Raw genomic sequence first — 18008 nt, forward strand, 5'->3', positions numbered from 1 at the left:
ATAATCTATTTTGGACTGTTGCCTGAAAGGGGAATGTAGTTGGGAGTCCAGCTAAGAATATAACTTGTGAGAACCGTTGTAAAACTAAATGTAGCTGTGTAACAGAAATCTTGTGTTTAAGCGTTCTTTTCTTTTGTCAATAAATGTTTTAATTTAGTCTTTAAAATATCTAAAGGTGGCAGTGGACTCGTTACTTCTGACTTCAGTGCACAAATTTTCTCATAATAAATACAAATTGCAAAATTGTTGTGATAGCGTGGGATTTGGTCAGTCTGGCACATGCTACCCGCCACATCATAACACAAGGCTCAGGCTTTACGGAGAGCCCAGTAGGATGTTAAAGAAAAGTAGCTTCTGTGCATATTGTATAAGCCAGGTCTCATTTATATCACACATTAAGGGGAAAATAAGTCCCTTCAGGTCTCTGTTATAAATCTTTCATATAGTGTTGAGATTCTTAACTCTCAAATGTATTTGACTAAATCCAGAATTATTCCCTTTCTCTGCTTCTTTCAATATTATTTTTTTAATCCACTCACTTTTCAACACCAGTTGTCCACCGCCATCACAACTTACATAACATATAGCACCACTAACATAATGAAATATCCCAAATGCTTCACAGGAGTGAAATTTGACATTAAGCCAAATGGCAATATTAGGAAAGATAATGAAAAGCTTGGTCAAAGTGAAGCATCTTAAAAGGAGGAAAGCAAAATAGAGAGACGGAGAGGTTTAGGAAGAAATCCTAGACCTTAGGGCCTAGGCAGCTGAATTCATGGCCACCAATGATGGAACAATCAAAATTGGGGATGCTCAAAGGGCCAGAATTAGATAAGCACGGATATTGGAGAGTTTTGGAGCTGGGGAGGGGGGCGTGGCTCAGACATAGGGAGGGATGAGGCTGTGGAGAGATTTGTAAACAAGGATGAGAATTTAAAGAGACGCTACTTGACTCGGAGCCATTGTAGGTCAGTGAGCACAGGTGTGATGAGCAAATAAGGCTTAGGGTGAGTAAGGACATGGGCATCAGAATTTTGGATGATCAAGTTTACAGAAGGTAGAATGTGCGAGGCTAGCCTGAAGTGCATTTGAATAGTCAGATCTGGAGGTAACAAAGGCTAAAACTAAAACTGTAACTGATCATCATTAGCAATTATGTCCACATTAAATTGTGCACCATTAGATATTGTCCAGTTTAGTATTTGGTTTTGCTTGGTCCACAGGAGTTTGTGATTAAGGCAGCTAATATTATTCTCAGTCCTAATTACATTTTGGCATGCACTAGGGCCTCTTGCAGTGAAACAAAATTGATGTGAAATAGAATGTTGTATGAAAGGTTACATCAAGCCCTTCAGTAGTCCTCATGTGAATGTAAAAATACTCCAGATAATGATCAAAAAGATATGGAAAATAAAAAGGGTCCAGAGTTCAGACTTTTGTTTTGAAAACTTATTTAATTTGAAAAACCATACAAAATGACAGTGAAAATTTCATAATTGCAAATTAAAGAAAATATCTACAATCTAAATATAGCTTGTATTTAAATTCAACACAATCCCATCTAAAGTGTGGTGCAAATGCGAATGCATCAAGGCTTACAAGACATAACTTACATCTCAAAAATGAACCAGGCCAAATACAATGGGTTAAGAGAAGAGGAAAATAAAACAAGCAATGAGAAAATGAGAAAAGAATGGCAGTTAACATAAAAGGGAATCCAAAAATCTTCTAATAGCATGTAGATAGTAAGTGGGTAGCAAGAGGCAGGGTGGATCTTATTAGAGACAAAGAGGATGATATATGTTTAGAAGCACAGGGTAAGGGTAGGATACTTTGAGTACTTTCTGTAAGTGCGTAGTAAGGGGGGATGCTCAAAAAATATTAGAGTTAATGGATGGGGTGAAAATTGATACACAGGATATAGTGGAAAGGCTGGCTATGCTTAAAGTAGATAAAATTGCTTGGTCCAGATAATTTGCATCTCAGGTTGCTAATGGGAGTGGGGATAGTGCAATGGCTTCCCATAATCTTCCAATCTTCCTTAGGTAGAAAGGAGGAGCCAGGGGATTGGAGTGGCAAATATGACATCCTTTTTCAAGGAAGGGTGTAAAGACAGTCCTCATAGCTGTGTGCCAGTCCGTTTAAAATCAGTGGTGGGTCAAGTTTTAGAAACAATAATCAGGGAAGAAAAGAAATCAGACACTTGGAGAGGTAAAAACAAAAATAAAAACAAAAAACTGCGGATGCTGGAAATCCAAAACAAAAACAAAATTACCTGGAAAAACTCAGCAGGTCTGGCAGCATCAAGCTAATTAAGAACAGCCAGCACAGACTTGTTAATGGCAGATTGTGCTCGACTAATCTAATTGAATGTTTTGAAGTAACAGGGAAGGTCAATGAAGAGAAAGCAATAGATGTTGTCTCTATGGATATTAAGAAAGCCTTTGACAAAGTACCATAAAAAAGGCTGGTTATTAAAATTGAGGCTCATGTAATGGGAGGGTCAGTGTCAGCTTGGATAAAAAATTAGCTTAAAGATAGAAAACAGAGTGTAGTGGTAATGGGCGTTTTTCAGACTGGAGGATGGTCGACATTGGTGTTTTCCAAGGGTCTGCGAGGACCACTGCTTTTTTGATTTATGATCAATGGCTTGAATTTTGCAATACAGAGTACAAGTTCAAAATTTGCTAATGATACTAAATTTGACAGACAGCAAGGATGATACCAACTGTAACAGCACATAGAAATGCTAACAGAATATGCAGACGAGTGGCATATGGAACTTAATGCAAAGAAATGGGAGGTGATGCATTTTGGTAGAAGGTTAGGGAGAGGCCATATAGACTAAATGACACAGTTCTAAAGAGTGTGCATGGACAGAGTGACCTAGAGGTTCATGTGCATTGAAGGCAGCAGAACATATTGAGAGAGCAAATAGTGAAGCATGTGGGATCTTGGGCTTCATAAATAGAGGTACAAGTACAAAAGCAGGGAAGTCATGTTGAACCTTCATAAATTTCTAGTTAGGCCACAAGTTGGAGCATTAAGTCCAGTTCTGGTCACCATACTTTAGGAAGAATGTGAAGGTTCTTCAGAGGATGCATCGAGATTTACCAGAATGAGTCCAGGGACAGGGATTTTAGTTACAAGGTTAGCTGGAGAAGCTGGAGGTGCTTCCCTTGGAGCAAAGGAGATTAAGGGGAGATTTGATAAAAGTGTACAAGATTATGACATGTTTGGATAAAGTAGTCAAATAAAAGCTGTTCCCATTAATGATGAAACAAGGACCAGGGGACACAGCTTTAAGGTTTTGAGGGAGAAATGCAAGGGGATGCGAGGAAGAATTTTTTTTTTAAAAATGCGATTGGTAATGACCTGGAACTCTGCCTATGAGGGTGATTGAAGTGGAGATGCTACATGATTTCAAAAGGAAATTGGACAGGCACACGAGGGAAAAACATTCAGGGCTATGGGGATAAAGTGGGATATATGACTGACTGGGTTAGTCTAGAGATCCAGCATGGTCTTGATTCTGTGCCGTAATGGCTTTATGACTGAGTCCCGTTCACCCAGTACCCCATTTTCACTGAACTACATCCATTTCCAGTTAGGCAATTTTATGTTTTATTTGTTCATGGAATGTGGGCAACGCTGGCTGGGCTAGCATTTATTGTCCATCCCTAATTGCCTTCAAGAAGGTGGTGGTGAACTTCCTTCTTGAACTGTTGCAATACATGTGTTGTAGGTACACTCACAGTGGTGTTAGGGAGGGAGTTCCAGGATTTTGGCCCAGTGGCAGTGAAGGAGTGGTGGCATAGTTCCAAGTCAAGATGGCAAGTGGTTTGGAGGGGAACTTCCAGGTGGTGGTATTCCATTGTGTCTGCTGCCCTTGTCCTTCGAGATGGCCATAGTTGTGGGTTTGGAAGGTGCTGTACAAGGAGGCTTAGTGAGCCCTGCAGTGCATCTTGGATGGTAAATACTGCTGCAAGTGTGCGTTGGTGGAGGGACTGAATGTTTATTGATGAAGTGCTAATCAAGTGAGCTGCTTTGTCTTGGATGGTGTCAAACTTCTTGACTGTTGTTGAGCTGCACTCAAGACAAGTGGAGAGTATTCCATCACACTCCTGACTTATGCCTTGTAGATGGCGGACAGGATTTGGGGAGTCAGGAGGCGAGTTACTCACCTCATTACTTGCCGCAGAATTCCTAGCCTCTGGCCTGCTGTTGTAGCACAGTGTTTATATGGCTAGTCCAGTTCAGTTTCTGGTGGATGGTAACCCTCAGGACGTTGATAGTGAGGGATTCAGCAATGGTAATGTCATTGAATGTCAAGGGGCGATGGTTAGATTCTCTCTTGTCATTGCCTGGCCCTTGTGTGGCATGAATGTTACTTTCCACTTGTCAGCCCAAGCCTGGATATTGTCCAGATCTTACTGAATTCGGACATTGGCTGCTTCAGTATCTGAGGAGTTGCAAATGGTGACGATTGCGCAATCAACGGCGAACATCCCCTCTTCAGATTTTATAATGGACATTATTTTTAAATGTCTTTGTGGCCTTGTCCCTCCTAATGTAGGTAACCTCCTCTCACCTCCATATGCCCCCTCACACCAACCATCTAATGTCTGTGCTCCTCCATTGTTAGGATCTCAGATTTTAAATCTCTCCAGCATTGGCAGCTGTGCCTTCAGCCCTCTAGGCTTTAACTCTTCAAGTTCCCCCCCAAAAATCTCTTGTGCCCTTTGAGATGACCCTCAAAACCTCCCCGTTTAAGTTTTCAGTCATCTGTCCTAATACTTCGTGTGACTCAGTGCCCAATTTTTTGATAACACTCTTAAGAAATGTATGAGAATACTTTAAGTTGCAAATAAATGCTCCTTTCACGGTCCCACTGCTGAATAAGACAAAAGCCTTCTACTTTGCATAGTTTGATGAATTCAAGGCTACAAACAAGCTAATAACTTTGTTGCACCCTGAATGTTTCCTACAGCCATGACAGAATAATTCAAATGCTAGATGAAAGTCAAAGTGTCTTTTGTACCTCAGTGACTGACTCTAAAATAGTTAATTGTAATGTTGAGCTCCACAAAAAACTGGAGCTCTACACAAAACATGTTCTCTGTACTATAATTTATGGCAAGTCGCAATTTTTTTTATTACAGTGACTGGGAGGAGAGAAATGGAATCAGGTGTAATACACAAGGTTATACCTGGAACCATTTTCATAAATCTACATTCATATTCTAAGAATTAAACTCAATGTATCATTTACTAGAAAACACATCCATGCAAAAGAATAAAAAATTCAGAATCAATTAGGGATCAGGACAGAGTTGAGAGAGAGAGAAACTGTTGTTGCAAATATGGAGTTTAAAAGGTTATTGTGTTTGGGGATTGCATCTTTAACTTAGGGTAAAATGAAGGTTTTTTTTTTTCTTTATTTACTGTTTCACAGAATGTGGGCCTTAATCTTTTGCGCTGCTGTGCTGGGCTACCCCATCATTGGTGATGGGGATATTTGTGGAGCCTCCTCCTCCAGTGAGGTGTTTAATTTTCCATCAGCATTTACAACTGGATATGACAGGATTTCAAAGCCTAGATCCGATCCGTTGATTGTGGGATCATTTAGCTCTGTTTATCGCATGCTGCTTCCGCTGTTAGGTGTGCAAGTGCTGTAGCTTCACCAAGTTGTCACCTCATTTTTAGGTATGCCTATTGCTACTCATGGCATGCCCTCCTGCACTCTTCATTGTAGTGTCCTCAGCTCAACCATCTTCAGCTGCTTCATCAATGACCTTCCTTCCATCACCAGGTCAGAAGTGGGATGTTTGCTGATGATTGCACAATGTTCAGCACCATTTGCAACTCTTCAGATACTGAAGCAATCCATATCCAAAGGTAGCAAGACCTGGACAATATCCAGGCTTGGGCTGACAAGTAACATTTGTGCCACACAAGTGCCAGGCAATAACCATCTCCAACAAGAGAGAATCCAACCAGCGCCCCTTGATGCTCAATGGCATTATCATCGCTGAATCCCCCCACTATCAACATCCTGGGGGTTACCATTGACCAGAAACTGAACTGGACCAGCCATATAAATACTGTGGCTACAAAAGTAGGTCAGAAGCTAGGAATCGTGTGATGAGTAACTCACCTCCTGACTCCCCAAAGCCTGTCCGCAAGTCAGGAGCGTGATGGAATACTCCCAACTTGCCTGGATGAGTGCAGCTCCCACAACACTCAAGAAGCTTGCCACCATCCAGGACAAAGGAGGCCGCTTGATTGGCACCACATCCATAAACATTCACTCCCTCCATCACCGATGCACAGTAGCAGCAGTGTGTACCATCTACAAGATGCACTGCAGGAATTCACCAAGGCTCCTTCAACAGCACCTTCCAAACCCTTGACCACTGCCATCTAGAAGGGCAAGGGCAGCAGATAGATGGGAACACCACCACCTGGAAGTTCCCCTCCAAATCACTCACCATCCTGACTAGGAAACATATTGCCATTCCTTCACTGATACTGGGTCAAAATCCTGGAACTCCCTTCCCAACAGCACTGTGGGTGTACCTATACCTCATGGACTGTAATGGTTCAAGAAGACAGCTCACCACTACCTCAAGGGCAACTAGGGATGGGCAATAAATGCTGGCCCAACCAGCGAAGCCAACATCCCGTGAATGAATAAAAAAAAACTAGGTTTGATACGCTGCTCGTTGGTAAGGGTGTGGAATTGCGAGGCCATGAGGTTATTGATTCTGGTTCAATACAATTCTGCTGGTGCTGATGGCACACAGTGCCTCATGGATGCCCAGTTTTGAATTGCTGGACCTGTTCAAACTATCCCATTTAGCACAGTAGTGCTCCATCACATGATGGAGGGTTTTCCTCAAGATGAAGATGGGACTTCATCTCCACAAGAACCGTACTGTGGTCACTCCTACCAATAATGCCATGGACAGATGCATCTGCGACAGTTAAATGGTTGAGGACGAAGTCAAGTATGCTTTTCCCTCTTGTTGGTTCTCTCACTACCTGCTGCAGACCCAATTGCCCACTACGTCCTTTAGGCCTCAGCCAGCTCAGTCAGTAGCGCTGTTACCAAGCCACTCTTGGTGATGGACATTGAAGCCCCCACCCAAAGCACATTCTGTGCCTTTGCCACCTTCAGTGCTTCTTCCAATTGATGTTCAACATGGAAGAGCACTGGTTCATCAACTGGGGAGGGGGGCAATTGTTGATCAGCAGGGGGAGGGGGGCAATAGTTGATCAGCAAGAGGTTTCCTAGCCTATGTTTGCTTGACAAGAGGCATGGGTAATGTGACTGCTAAAGATCAAAGGGAAGCCCGGGGTAAAAGTATAAGGTATTCACACTTGGACAGTGGCAGCAACACCTGTTTTTACACTGGAGACTAGCAGTCTAAACAAAGTCCAGGTAGGTGTTAAGAATGTTAGGTTGTAAACAGTTATGCTTTAAGCTGTCCATTTAATTTGAAATTAGAATTCTACCTGGAAACAAGGCCTATGTGACTCATATTACCATGGAGATGGGAGGAGGGGAGGAGGTTTCTAAGATAACGCTGAAACTCACAGACACTGACCACTGTGTCAGGATCAACAGGAGAGAGAGGAGCTAGTGGTCGAAAGTCTAAAGTTCAAACACACAGGACTCCGGGTGGGAACTCTCACTCAGATTGAAAAGACTAAATTTGTCAAGGTTTGAAGCAAAGTTGGAGACTCGTCTAGCTTACACCAGAGGGAGAAACGCTAGAAAAAAACCCCATTGTGAAAGGCAGTTCTGAGGCTAAAAGTCACCCAGCTGGGAAAGGGAAAGAATAGAAGTTGACCCGTGGGAACTCAGAATCACTTTGAAGTGGGTCCAGGAAAATGGAATGTCTAGTTAAGGGATAGTGTAAGGTATACCTGAGAGCTGGGGTTTTCAGTTGCGTCAAAACTAAAATGGGGAGTTCTCTTCTGAAGTACAAGCTGCCTACCAAAAATGTTAGCCACTAGTGCTTTTAGTCTGTTTGTTACAGTAGAAGTCTTAAAACGTAAAATCTTATGTCATTCTTTTAGCTATTAACTACCGATCTCAGCCATTAAAAATTCAATAAGTCTACCGTTCACACACTTGTGAGTGCAAGCACGTGTGAGATCTTCAGATTTCCACCCTTGTGTAAAAATGTACTTCCTGATTGCATTCCTTAATGGCCTAGGAATAGTTCCTCTGTATCTATCCAGCAGATCCCTTATTTCAAACATATTGATTAGGTCACTTCTTAATCTTCTGAACTCAAGGAAATGCAACCAGCCCTTCTAATATAACTTTCTAAGTCTTGTTATTATTCTGGTGAATCTACTGTGCACCCCTTTCAAGATCTTTCCTGAGGTGCAGTGCCCAAAACTATTCTAAATGGGCTTTAAACAAGGGTCTATACAAACAAAGCATCACTTCATGTTTACATTCCAATCCCCTTCAGATAAAAGCCAACATTGCATTAGTCATTTTTAAAATTACTTTTTGTACCTGTGCACCTAAATGTACATGGATACCCAAATCCCTTTGCTCCTCCTCTCCAAAGATAATCTCATACTTCACACTGAGCTCCATTTACCATTGTTTTGCCCATCCACCTAAACAACCCATGTTGCAAGAGTGATGGGAGCAGCAATTCTTCCGCTATGTCTAAAATTGCTAGATTTGAAACAGTAAAGTTTTGGTCTTAAGATGTACAATGTAGAAGGCATGGGGAAAGGTGGTAGTGGAAGGATAGAAAATATTTTCAACCATTTTTGCATCAAATCCCTCCATTACACTTTGAACAGCAAATAAATACTTGCTGACCTATGAAGAACACACACTGGGTAGATAATAGCATGCAATATATACATTATTAAGGATATCAGGCAGACTTATAAATAATGCACCACAAGTGCAATATTTTGCAATAAGCTAAATGGCCAGATATTCTTTCAATACTGTTGAATGATAATCTTGGCCATGCCATCAGAGATGAAATTCCCCGGCTCTTCTTTGAACAGTGCCTTGTGATCTTTAACATCTATCTCAGGGGGTGGACAGGAGGCCTTGATTTAATGTCTCACCCAAAAGGCAACATCTCTGACAGTCGACATTCTTTGAGTACTGCACTAAGTGTCAGTCTGGATTATGTGAAGTCTCTGGACTGAGGTTAAACCCATCACCTTCTGAAACAGAAGCGAGTGTACACTAACTTTATCAAAAGGATTATTAACTTAAGTGTGATGTTATGCACCAACTCCAATTACAAACACTGAGCTTTCCATTGAGTAATCACAACCAAACTACATGGGATGAATACGCCTGGAGGACAAATCAGAAGATAAATGCTCAGCTCTACTTATTGATGATTTCAATGCTATATGACAGTTGGCACCAAGTAATAACATACTGCTGTCTTTTTTTCCCCAGGCTGCAGGAAAAATATCCCATTAACTTTCATTCATGAATGCAGTAGTGCAAATTCATGTGGACAACTGACTGAATCAAGATGTCTTATTTCTTGATGAGAGATATTGCCAACAGCACATGGGGTTACTAATGCTCAGAACAGTCATACTTGCACATAAAAAAAATTAATCCAGTAGATTTATATACACAAAAGCTGAAGACAACTCCTCAGCAAATGTCAATATGTAGAACAACTCTGCCAGTAAGAGAGCCATATTTAGCACATAGTACCATACTATTAGAGGTAAAAGAATGAGATATGATTTTAATATATAAAAATTATGCTTAATTATGTTTATCTTGAATACTTAAACATGAAACTTGTCCTTCCTACCTGTAGATCAGAAGAAACTGAACTACCCGGATCTGAATCTTTAGGCAGCATAGGGCTGGAAATCCTCTCATCGGAGGACATCTGTGCAAGAGAAATAAATCAATTGATTTAGGTACTGACCTCGGCCCAAAAGAAAAACAAATTAATAAAATTTCAATTTCATCTGTTTACTATTCCAATCTCCCTGTGACCTGGCAGTTATTAATCTTGCTGACCTCAGCTTAACCTGAACACCCATCAGATATTGTGCATAATTTGCTTTTTGCAGTCACAGATACAAACAGATGGCTCACTGTAGACAATTCAGCTGGTCTGTTCACTATTGCAATCTTAAAAGGATATGTGAAACCTTTGAATTCAAACTTACCCTTAAGGAGTGTTTTCCCCAGAAAGTAAAGAGTATGCCACCAGTGCCTTAAAAAAAAGACTAAATACTGCACAAAGAATTGAATAGGGAAATTTCTAGTTCACCAAAATCAAAGTCTTAAACATTACATCAATTTTCATGCTCTGGAGAAATTCTTAGCTCAGAATGGCACAGTATAAAAGTCTTTTCTATGAGAATAAAATTGAAAATGTAAACTCAAATGACATCACCAATGAAACATGCTAATTTAACAGAACGATCTCACATTTCAGCTACATTTAAAGCTCTACAATTAAAAAAAATTGTCCAACATGATGGGCCAAGTGGTCTCTTCCTATGCCGTAAACTTTCCATGAAATCTTGGTCAATCAGCTGACTTACACGTTTAATTGAGATTTCCAAATCTCAACAACTCTTTAAGGAATCCAATTAAGAGCTGAAGCTCAGTGAGCACAATGCAGCTCATTTCTCCAAGCTCTGCTATAATCCAGGCAGTGCAAGAGCTCCTCATCAAGTAGCAGGCCTCAATATGAGCAAAGATTATTTGCAGTATTAATCATTTTCCATGAAAGTCAAAGAAGTTGCATTTATATAGCATTGTTAACGTGGTAAAACATCCTAAAGCACAGGAATGAGAGCACAAAAAAAAAATTGATGGCCAATGGAGGTGACACTAGGACAGGTGACCAAAGGTTTGGTAAAAGTGGTAGATTGAAGGTGCATCTTAAAAGGAGGGGTGGATAGGCTTAGGGGGGCAATTTCAAGACTTAAAGTTTAAACAGCTGAAGGCACAACTGTTAACAGTGGGGCAAGGGAGTCAGTAATGCACATGAAACCAGAACTGAGGGCACAGACATTAAGGAAGTATATTTGACAAAGATCAATCATTTGGAATTTTTTTTAAAGACTGCGCAATCAAATAAAATGTTACAAAACTAATATTGAAACTGTATACAAAGCATTATTAAATAGAGAAGATGCAGCAAAAGCTTACTTTCCCCAAGACACTGGCTTGAGGTAAGCTTAAAGCACTTGTGGATTACATATCATCTCTAACAAATCAGCCAGGTTGACACATTCTTCTCCAGCTCTAAGAATTTTTATCCTGCTTCCTTCCAAAATTCATCCCAACTGAACCCAATGTTCTTTCCAAACTCCTCAAGCTCTCAACATTCAACGATTTTTCAGATGGAATCAGATTCATTTTAAATATATCCTACTAGAGAAAATTTGTTAAAGGTATTGACAACCAGTGAAGTATCGCTTTTCTGCAATTGTTGGGGTACAACATAACATTAAACAGTACATTGAACAATTTAAATAACTTAGAGCTCCATTTGACAAGTAAGCCATTTTCATACATTTCAGAAACAACACTATTCCTGTTGCCTGTATACTGTTTACAATCACCAGTTTGTTGCTCAAGAACTTAATCTAACTTTTGATCTGCAACGTGTTATTTCATGTCTAATTACCAATACAGCTTCATGGATGGAACATACAGATTAACTCAGATTTTAAATCTTTTTGTTCCCTTAAATGAATGACACACAACACTCCCAACTATCTCCTATGATATACAAGTTCTTCTTTATTTCTTAACTTGCATTCCATCTGAAAGTCCAGATGTGAAGAGGGCACAAGGAAGCTACAAAGGGATATAGTTAGGTTAAGTGAGTAGGCAAGGCTTGGCAAATGGAGTATAATGTGGGAAAGTGTGGAATTGCCCATTTTGACAGGAAGAATAAAAAAGGAACATATTACCAAAACAGCGAGAAATTGCAGAGCTCTGAGATGCAAAGGGATCTAGGTGTCCTCGTGCATGAATCGCAAAGTACTAGTATGCAGCACAGCAAGTAATTAGGAAAGCTAATAGAATGTTATCATTTATTGAGGGGAATTGAATACAAAAGTAGGGAGGTTCTGCTTCAGTTATATAGAGCAATGATGGGACCACATCTGGAGTACTGTGTACAGTACTGGTCTCCTTATTTAAGGAAGGATATATGTTGGAAATGTGTTGGAAACAGTTCAGAGAAGGTTTACTAAATTAATACCTGGATTGGGTGGGTTGTCTTATGAGGAAATGTTGGACAGGTTAGGCCTGGTATCCACTGGAGTTCAATAGAGTAAGAAGTGACTTGACTGAAACATAGGAGATCTGAGGGGTCTTGACAGGGTTGTTGTGGAGAGGATGTTTCCTCTTGTGGAATAATCTAGAATTAGCAGTCACTGTTCAAAAATAAGGAGTTGCACATTTAGGACAGGGATGAGAATTTTTTTTCTCTCAGGGTTGATATTCTTTGGAATGCTCTTTCTCAAAAGGCAGTGGAAGCAGAATCTTTGAATGTCATTAAGGCTGAGATAGATTCTTGATAAGCAAGGGGATGAAAGGTTATTGGGGCAGGCAGGAATATGGAGTTGAGATTACAATCAAATCAGCCATGATCTCAGTCCCAAGGATTGTTGTTGGAGATTAGACAGTTCTTAATTTTCACATTAAAGACTTGGGTTCAGAAGTGCAGTTGAATATAGTTAAATTCAGGTGATAGCCTAAATATACGCAAATGATACAGGCAAAAGAATTAGGAGCTGAAGTAGGCTACTCGCTCCTTTGAGACTCCCATCGCTCCAACAGAGTGCTCAGCAAAACCAATTATTCACCAACTGGATTGCTGTTGTCTCATCTGATGTGAAATCAAATCTTGACTTGGAGATCCAATTACAAGTATCCCATTTGAAGTCAGTGATAGAGGGGTGGGTGAAGGCACTCGTTTTACAGTATGCTGGCTTGTCCGGTAGGGACCTGATTCTGTTCTCATCAAACGTTGAGACTTCTAGATGACAGAAATGTCTCCACTTGGAACTGTCCAGCATTGTTTTTGAAAGGGTAGAGAGAGGAACTATTTCGTCTGATGAGAGTCCAGAGCAAAGGAACATCAATTTTAAAGTTAGAGCTAGGCCATTCAAAGATGATGTCAGAAAACACTTCTTCACACAAAGGGGAATGGAAATCTGGAATTCCCTCCCCCAGTAAGCTGTTATGGCTTGATCAACTGAGAATGCCAAAACTAAGATTGTAAACAGCTGAGGCCCCAGCACTGACCATTGCGGTACCCCTCTAGTAACAGCCTGTAAATCTGAGAATGACCATTTATTCCTGCTGTTTTCTATCTGTTAACAAATTCTCAATCCATACCAGTATATTACCTCCGATCTCAAATTTGTTAGGGATCAAATGTAATATTTCCAATTTTTTGTTGCTGACACAAAACTTGGTGGGAATGGGAGTTATGAGGAGGATGCAAGGAGGCTTCAAAGAGTTTTGGACAGGCTAAGTGAACGGGCAAGAACATAGTAGATGGCACATAATGTGAATAAGTGTGAAGTTTTCCACTTTGGTAGAAAAAAACCCAGAAAGGCAGAGTATTTCTTAAATTGGAAGAGCTTGGGAAGTACAAATGCCCAAAGGACCCAGGTGTCCTTGTTCATGAATCACTAAAAGCTAGCATGCAGGCGCAGCAAGCAATTAGGAAAGCAAATAGTATATTGGCCTTCATCACAAGGCGATTTGAAAACAGGAGTAAAGATGTCATGGTGCAATTGTGTAGAGCCTTAGTGAGATTACATCTGGACCTGGAGTATTGTGTACAGTTTTGGTCAACTTATCTAAGGAAGGCTGTACTTGCCAGAGGGAACACAATGGATGTTCACCAGACAGATCCCTGTGATGGCAGGATTGTTTTATGAGGAGAGATTGAAGAAACTGGACCTGTATTCAAGAGTTTCAAAGAATGAGAGGTGATCTCATTGAAACATACAAAATTCTTACAGGGCATGACAGGGTAGATGTAGATTGGATGTTTCCCCTGGCTGGTGAGTCTAGAACCAGGGGACACAGTCTCAGGATAAGTGGCAGGCCATTTAAGACTGAGATGAGTCTTTCTTCAATGAGAATTTCTTCAGGGGGTGGTGAATGTTTGGAATTCTCTACCCCAGAGGGCTGTGGAAGCTCAGTCATTGAGCATGTTCAAAATAGAAATTGACAGGTTTCTGGATATTAATGATGTCAAGGAATACAGGGATAGTGGAGAAAAATAGCATAGAGGTAGATGATCAACCATGATGCCTAAATTGCAGAGCAGGTTCAAATGGCCAACTCACACTCCTATGTTCTTAGACCTACTTTTTTTAGGCAAGGGTAATAAGTATTACAGAGCCAAGGCAAGTAAATGGAGTTAAGATATATTGAGTGCCAAAGTAGGTTCAAGGGCTGAATGGCCTACTCCTCCCCCATGGCAATTGAAAGGTCAAACTTACTTTGATATAGCATCTTATCACATCCAGAAAACATTCCAAAGCACTTCACAGCCAGTGGATTAAAATGCAGTAACTTAGGAAAACATGCAGCCTAATTTTCCACATAGTAAGGTTCCACAAATAATAGTGAGGTAAACAACCAGTTAATCAATATTTTCTTTCATGATGTGGATTGAGGAAGGGAGCTTAGCCAGAACTCCATGCTCTTCAAATAATAGCATGGGATCTTTACATCCAACCAAGCAGGTTGCATCAGGCTAACATCCCAACCCAAAGAACCACGCTTGGGCCAAATAAGACTGTGTACTCAGCTTGGTGAAGGGCTCCAACATACAACCTGTGCCATGGGTTACCAACCAAGTCACTTCAACATGAATCTAACTTTGATTTCTGGAATCCATTTAAATAAAAAGGTGGGTTGCAGAACAACTATAAACTGGGTAAGCAAACTGGAAGTTCAACTAAATTCCTTCCATATCCCACTCCCCCATCCCACCTTCACCAAGCCAGGTGAAAACCAGAAGTGACACTGAACCTCCATATGGTTTCGAAATTCAGATTGAAGATCATTTTACTTCTACCCTGCAACATATAGCTACATTTAAAGAAAATTAGCAAAACATAAAACCCTTCCATTTTCATATATTTCATATAGTTACTCAATAGATAGGAGTTCCGAAATGGTTTCTTCGCTCCGGCAAGAAGTGAAATCAAGGGGAGAAAAAAAATCCAGGAATGAATGCAATTTTTTTTGGGCCAATTTGGACTTTTGTTCTGTCAGATTCTCAAAAGCTTCCCGAGCGTTGCACAACCTCCGAATCCCCATATGGGATGATGGTATTTCTAAAAGCTTCACTATGCTTGGTAATATTTCGTTACAGGGACGGTAATTGAGTCCCTCAACAGCGACTTTAATATTCGGCCTAAACCTCGGGACGGAGCTTAACGTGCGGCCGCCTAGTTGCTAATGGAATTGCAAACTTTAACAATAGGTGGGTGGGTGGGCTTTAATTCAGTTAAATTGCACTGTGACTGAGATATAAACAGACTTAAGCCAGAAGCCTGGCCAAGGGCGACCTTACCATCTCTATCCGCCTCCTCCAGCCGCTTTCCCGAACCGTTTCAAACTGTCCGCACATCAATAACCGCCGAGGCTATTGGAGGCGCAGGGCAGCAAGACCCATCCCGATTGGTCTGGCGAGCAATCCCCCACTCCGCACCGCCCTGTGCTTTGATTGGACGGAGCTCCTCCACGCACAGTTGCCATGGTTGAGAGACGCGGAAAGCTTCTGCCCGATTGGCTGAGAGACATTAGTGAATGGGGTCTCGGGGTTTGCCCGCTGCGTGCAAGTATCTGCTCTTTCTCAGGTGAGCACAAAAATGTACTGTAAAATGCACTGGGGTATCCCAAGGACCCTTTACAAATTAAATATATTTCTTGTACATAGTAAATATTATGTATCAATGATACTAGCACCTGAGTGCTTGACCCAGTTGGTAATATTTTCAACTTCACATCAGAAGGCTGTGGGGTTGAACTCCTAATCTAGGCTGACATACCAGAGTAATTCTGAGAGACCATCCCTTGGTTTAGACACTTAAACCGAAATCCTGCATACCTGTTCTGGTGGTTGAGCTCACTTGGCACTGTTTGATGAAGCCCTGGCAGTTTCCCCAGTATTTTGGCCAACATTAAAAAAAAAAATCATTCACGGGATGTGGGTCTCGTTGGCTGGGCCAGCATTTATTGCCCTTCCCTAGTTGCCCGTGAGAAATTGGTGGTGAGCTGTCTTCTTGAACCACTGCAGTCCATGTGGCGTAGGCATACTCTTATTTCACCTTTATTTAATGCCATCAAAAAAGATGAACTAACCATTTGCTCAATTGCTGATTATGGCTTTTAATTTCTTAGTTGTCAGGTGTGTCACAATTGGTAGTATTCTTAACTTTGGGGTCACAAGGTTATAGGTTCAAGACCCACTCCAGAAACTTGAGCACAAAATCTAGGCTGTCAGTCCAGTGCAATACTGTACTTAAGTCACTAACAAGAATTTTAAACTTAATCAAATTACATAGGTATGAGAAAAGAACTGGCTAAGCTTGACTGGCTAAATAGACTAAAAGATATGGCAGAAAATAAACAATGGGAAACATTTAAAGAAACAATTCAAAATATTCCAACAAAAATGCACTCATAGAAACATAGAAAATAGGAGCAGGAGTAGGCCATTCGGCTTTTTGAGCCTGCTCTGCCATTCATTATGAACATGGCTGATCATCCAACTCCTGCTTTCTCCCCATATCCTTTGATCCCTTTCACCCCAAGAGCTTCTGTGGTAGCAGATTCCACAGGTTCACCACTCTCTGGGTGAAGAAATTTCTCCTTATCTCAGTCCTAAATGGTCTACCCTGTATCCTCAGACTGTGACCCCTGGTTCTGGACACCCCCACCATTGGGAACATCCTTCCTGCATCTATTCTGTCTAGTCCTGTTAGAATTTTATAGGTTTCAATGAGACCCCCCCCTCATTCTTCTGAACTCCAGCGAATATAATCCTAACCGACTCAATATCTCCTCATATGTCAGTCTCGCCATCCCAGGAATCAGTCTTGTAAATCTTCGCTGCACTCCCTCTATAGTAAGAGCATCCTTCCTCAGACAAGGAGACAAAAACTGCACACAATATTCCAGGTGTGGTCTCACCAAGGCCCTGTATAATTGCAGCAAGACATTCCTGCTCCTGTACTCGAATCCTCTCGTTGTGTGAAGGCCAACATACCATTTGCCTTCTTTTCCACCTGCTGCACCTGCATGCTTACCTTCAGCGATTGGTGTACGAAGACACCCAGGTCTCGTTGCACATTCCCCTCTCTCAATTTATAGCCATTCAGATAATAATCTGCCTTCCTGTTTTTGCTACCAAAGTGGATAACCTCACATTTATCCACATTATACTGCAGCATCTGCCATGCATAACCTTTGGCTCCCTTGTTAATCAAGAATCTATCTAACTTAACCTTAAAAATATTCAGTGACCCTGTCTCCACTGCTCTCTGGGGAAGAGAAGCTCACATACTAAATATCTTCTGAGGGAAAAATTTCTCCTAATTTCTGTCCTAAATGGGAGACCCCTAATTTTTAAACTGTGTCCCTTAGTTCTAGTCCCTTCCACAAGAGAAAACATCCTCTTGGCATCCACCCTGTCATGTCCCCTCAGGATCTTATATGTTCCAATAAGATCACCGCTCATTCTGCTAAACTCCAATGGATACAGGCCCATATTGCCCAACTTTTCTTCATAAGATGTCCCCTTCATTCCAGGAATCAGTCAAATGAAACTTCTCTGAATTACTTCTAAAACAATTAAATGACTTCTTAAGTAAGGAGACTAAAACTGTACACAGTACTCCAGATGCAGTTTCAGCAATGCCCTGTACAACTAACAAAACTTCCCTACCTTTATACTCGACTCCCCTTGCATTAA

At 41.0% G+C, this 18008-nt stretch overlaps 1 protein-coding gene across 3 annotated transcripts in view; it reads right to left on the reverse strand.

Moving 5' to 3' along the window:
• The window catches only part of poc5 (POC5 centriolar protein homolog (Chlamydomonas)), a 103415-nt gene extending 87729 nt beyond the window's left edge, over nucleotides 1-15686 (reverse strand). For 2 of the 3 annotated variants that reach the window (XM_041186205.1, XM_041186204.1), the window contains exons 1-2: nucleotides 15606-15686; nucleotides 9837-9917 (exon numbers count right to left, since the gene is read on the reverse strand). In XM_041186205.1, coding sequence (XP_041042139.1) covers nucleotides 9837-9917; nucleotides 15606-15662 — 138 coding nt within the window. In that variant the 5' untranslated portion in view covers nucleotides 15663-15686. The remainder of the gene's footprint in view (nucleotides 1-9836; nucleotides 9918-15605) is intronic. The other variant, XM_041186206.1, reaches the window with a different exon arrangement.
• Between the last annotated feature and the right edge of the window lie 2322 nt (nucleotides 15687-18008).

This window comes from Carcharodon carcharias, chromosome 4 (genome assembly GCF_017639515.1).
Source record: "Carcharodon carcharias isolate sCarCar2 chromosome 4, sCarCar2.pri, whole genome shotgun sequence".
In the NCBI taxonomy this organism is placed as follows: domain Eukaryota; kingdom Metazoa; phylum Chordata; class Chondrichthyes; order Lamniformes; family Lamnidae; genus Carcharodon; species Carcharodon carcharias.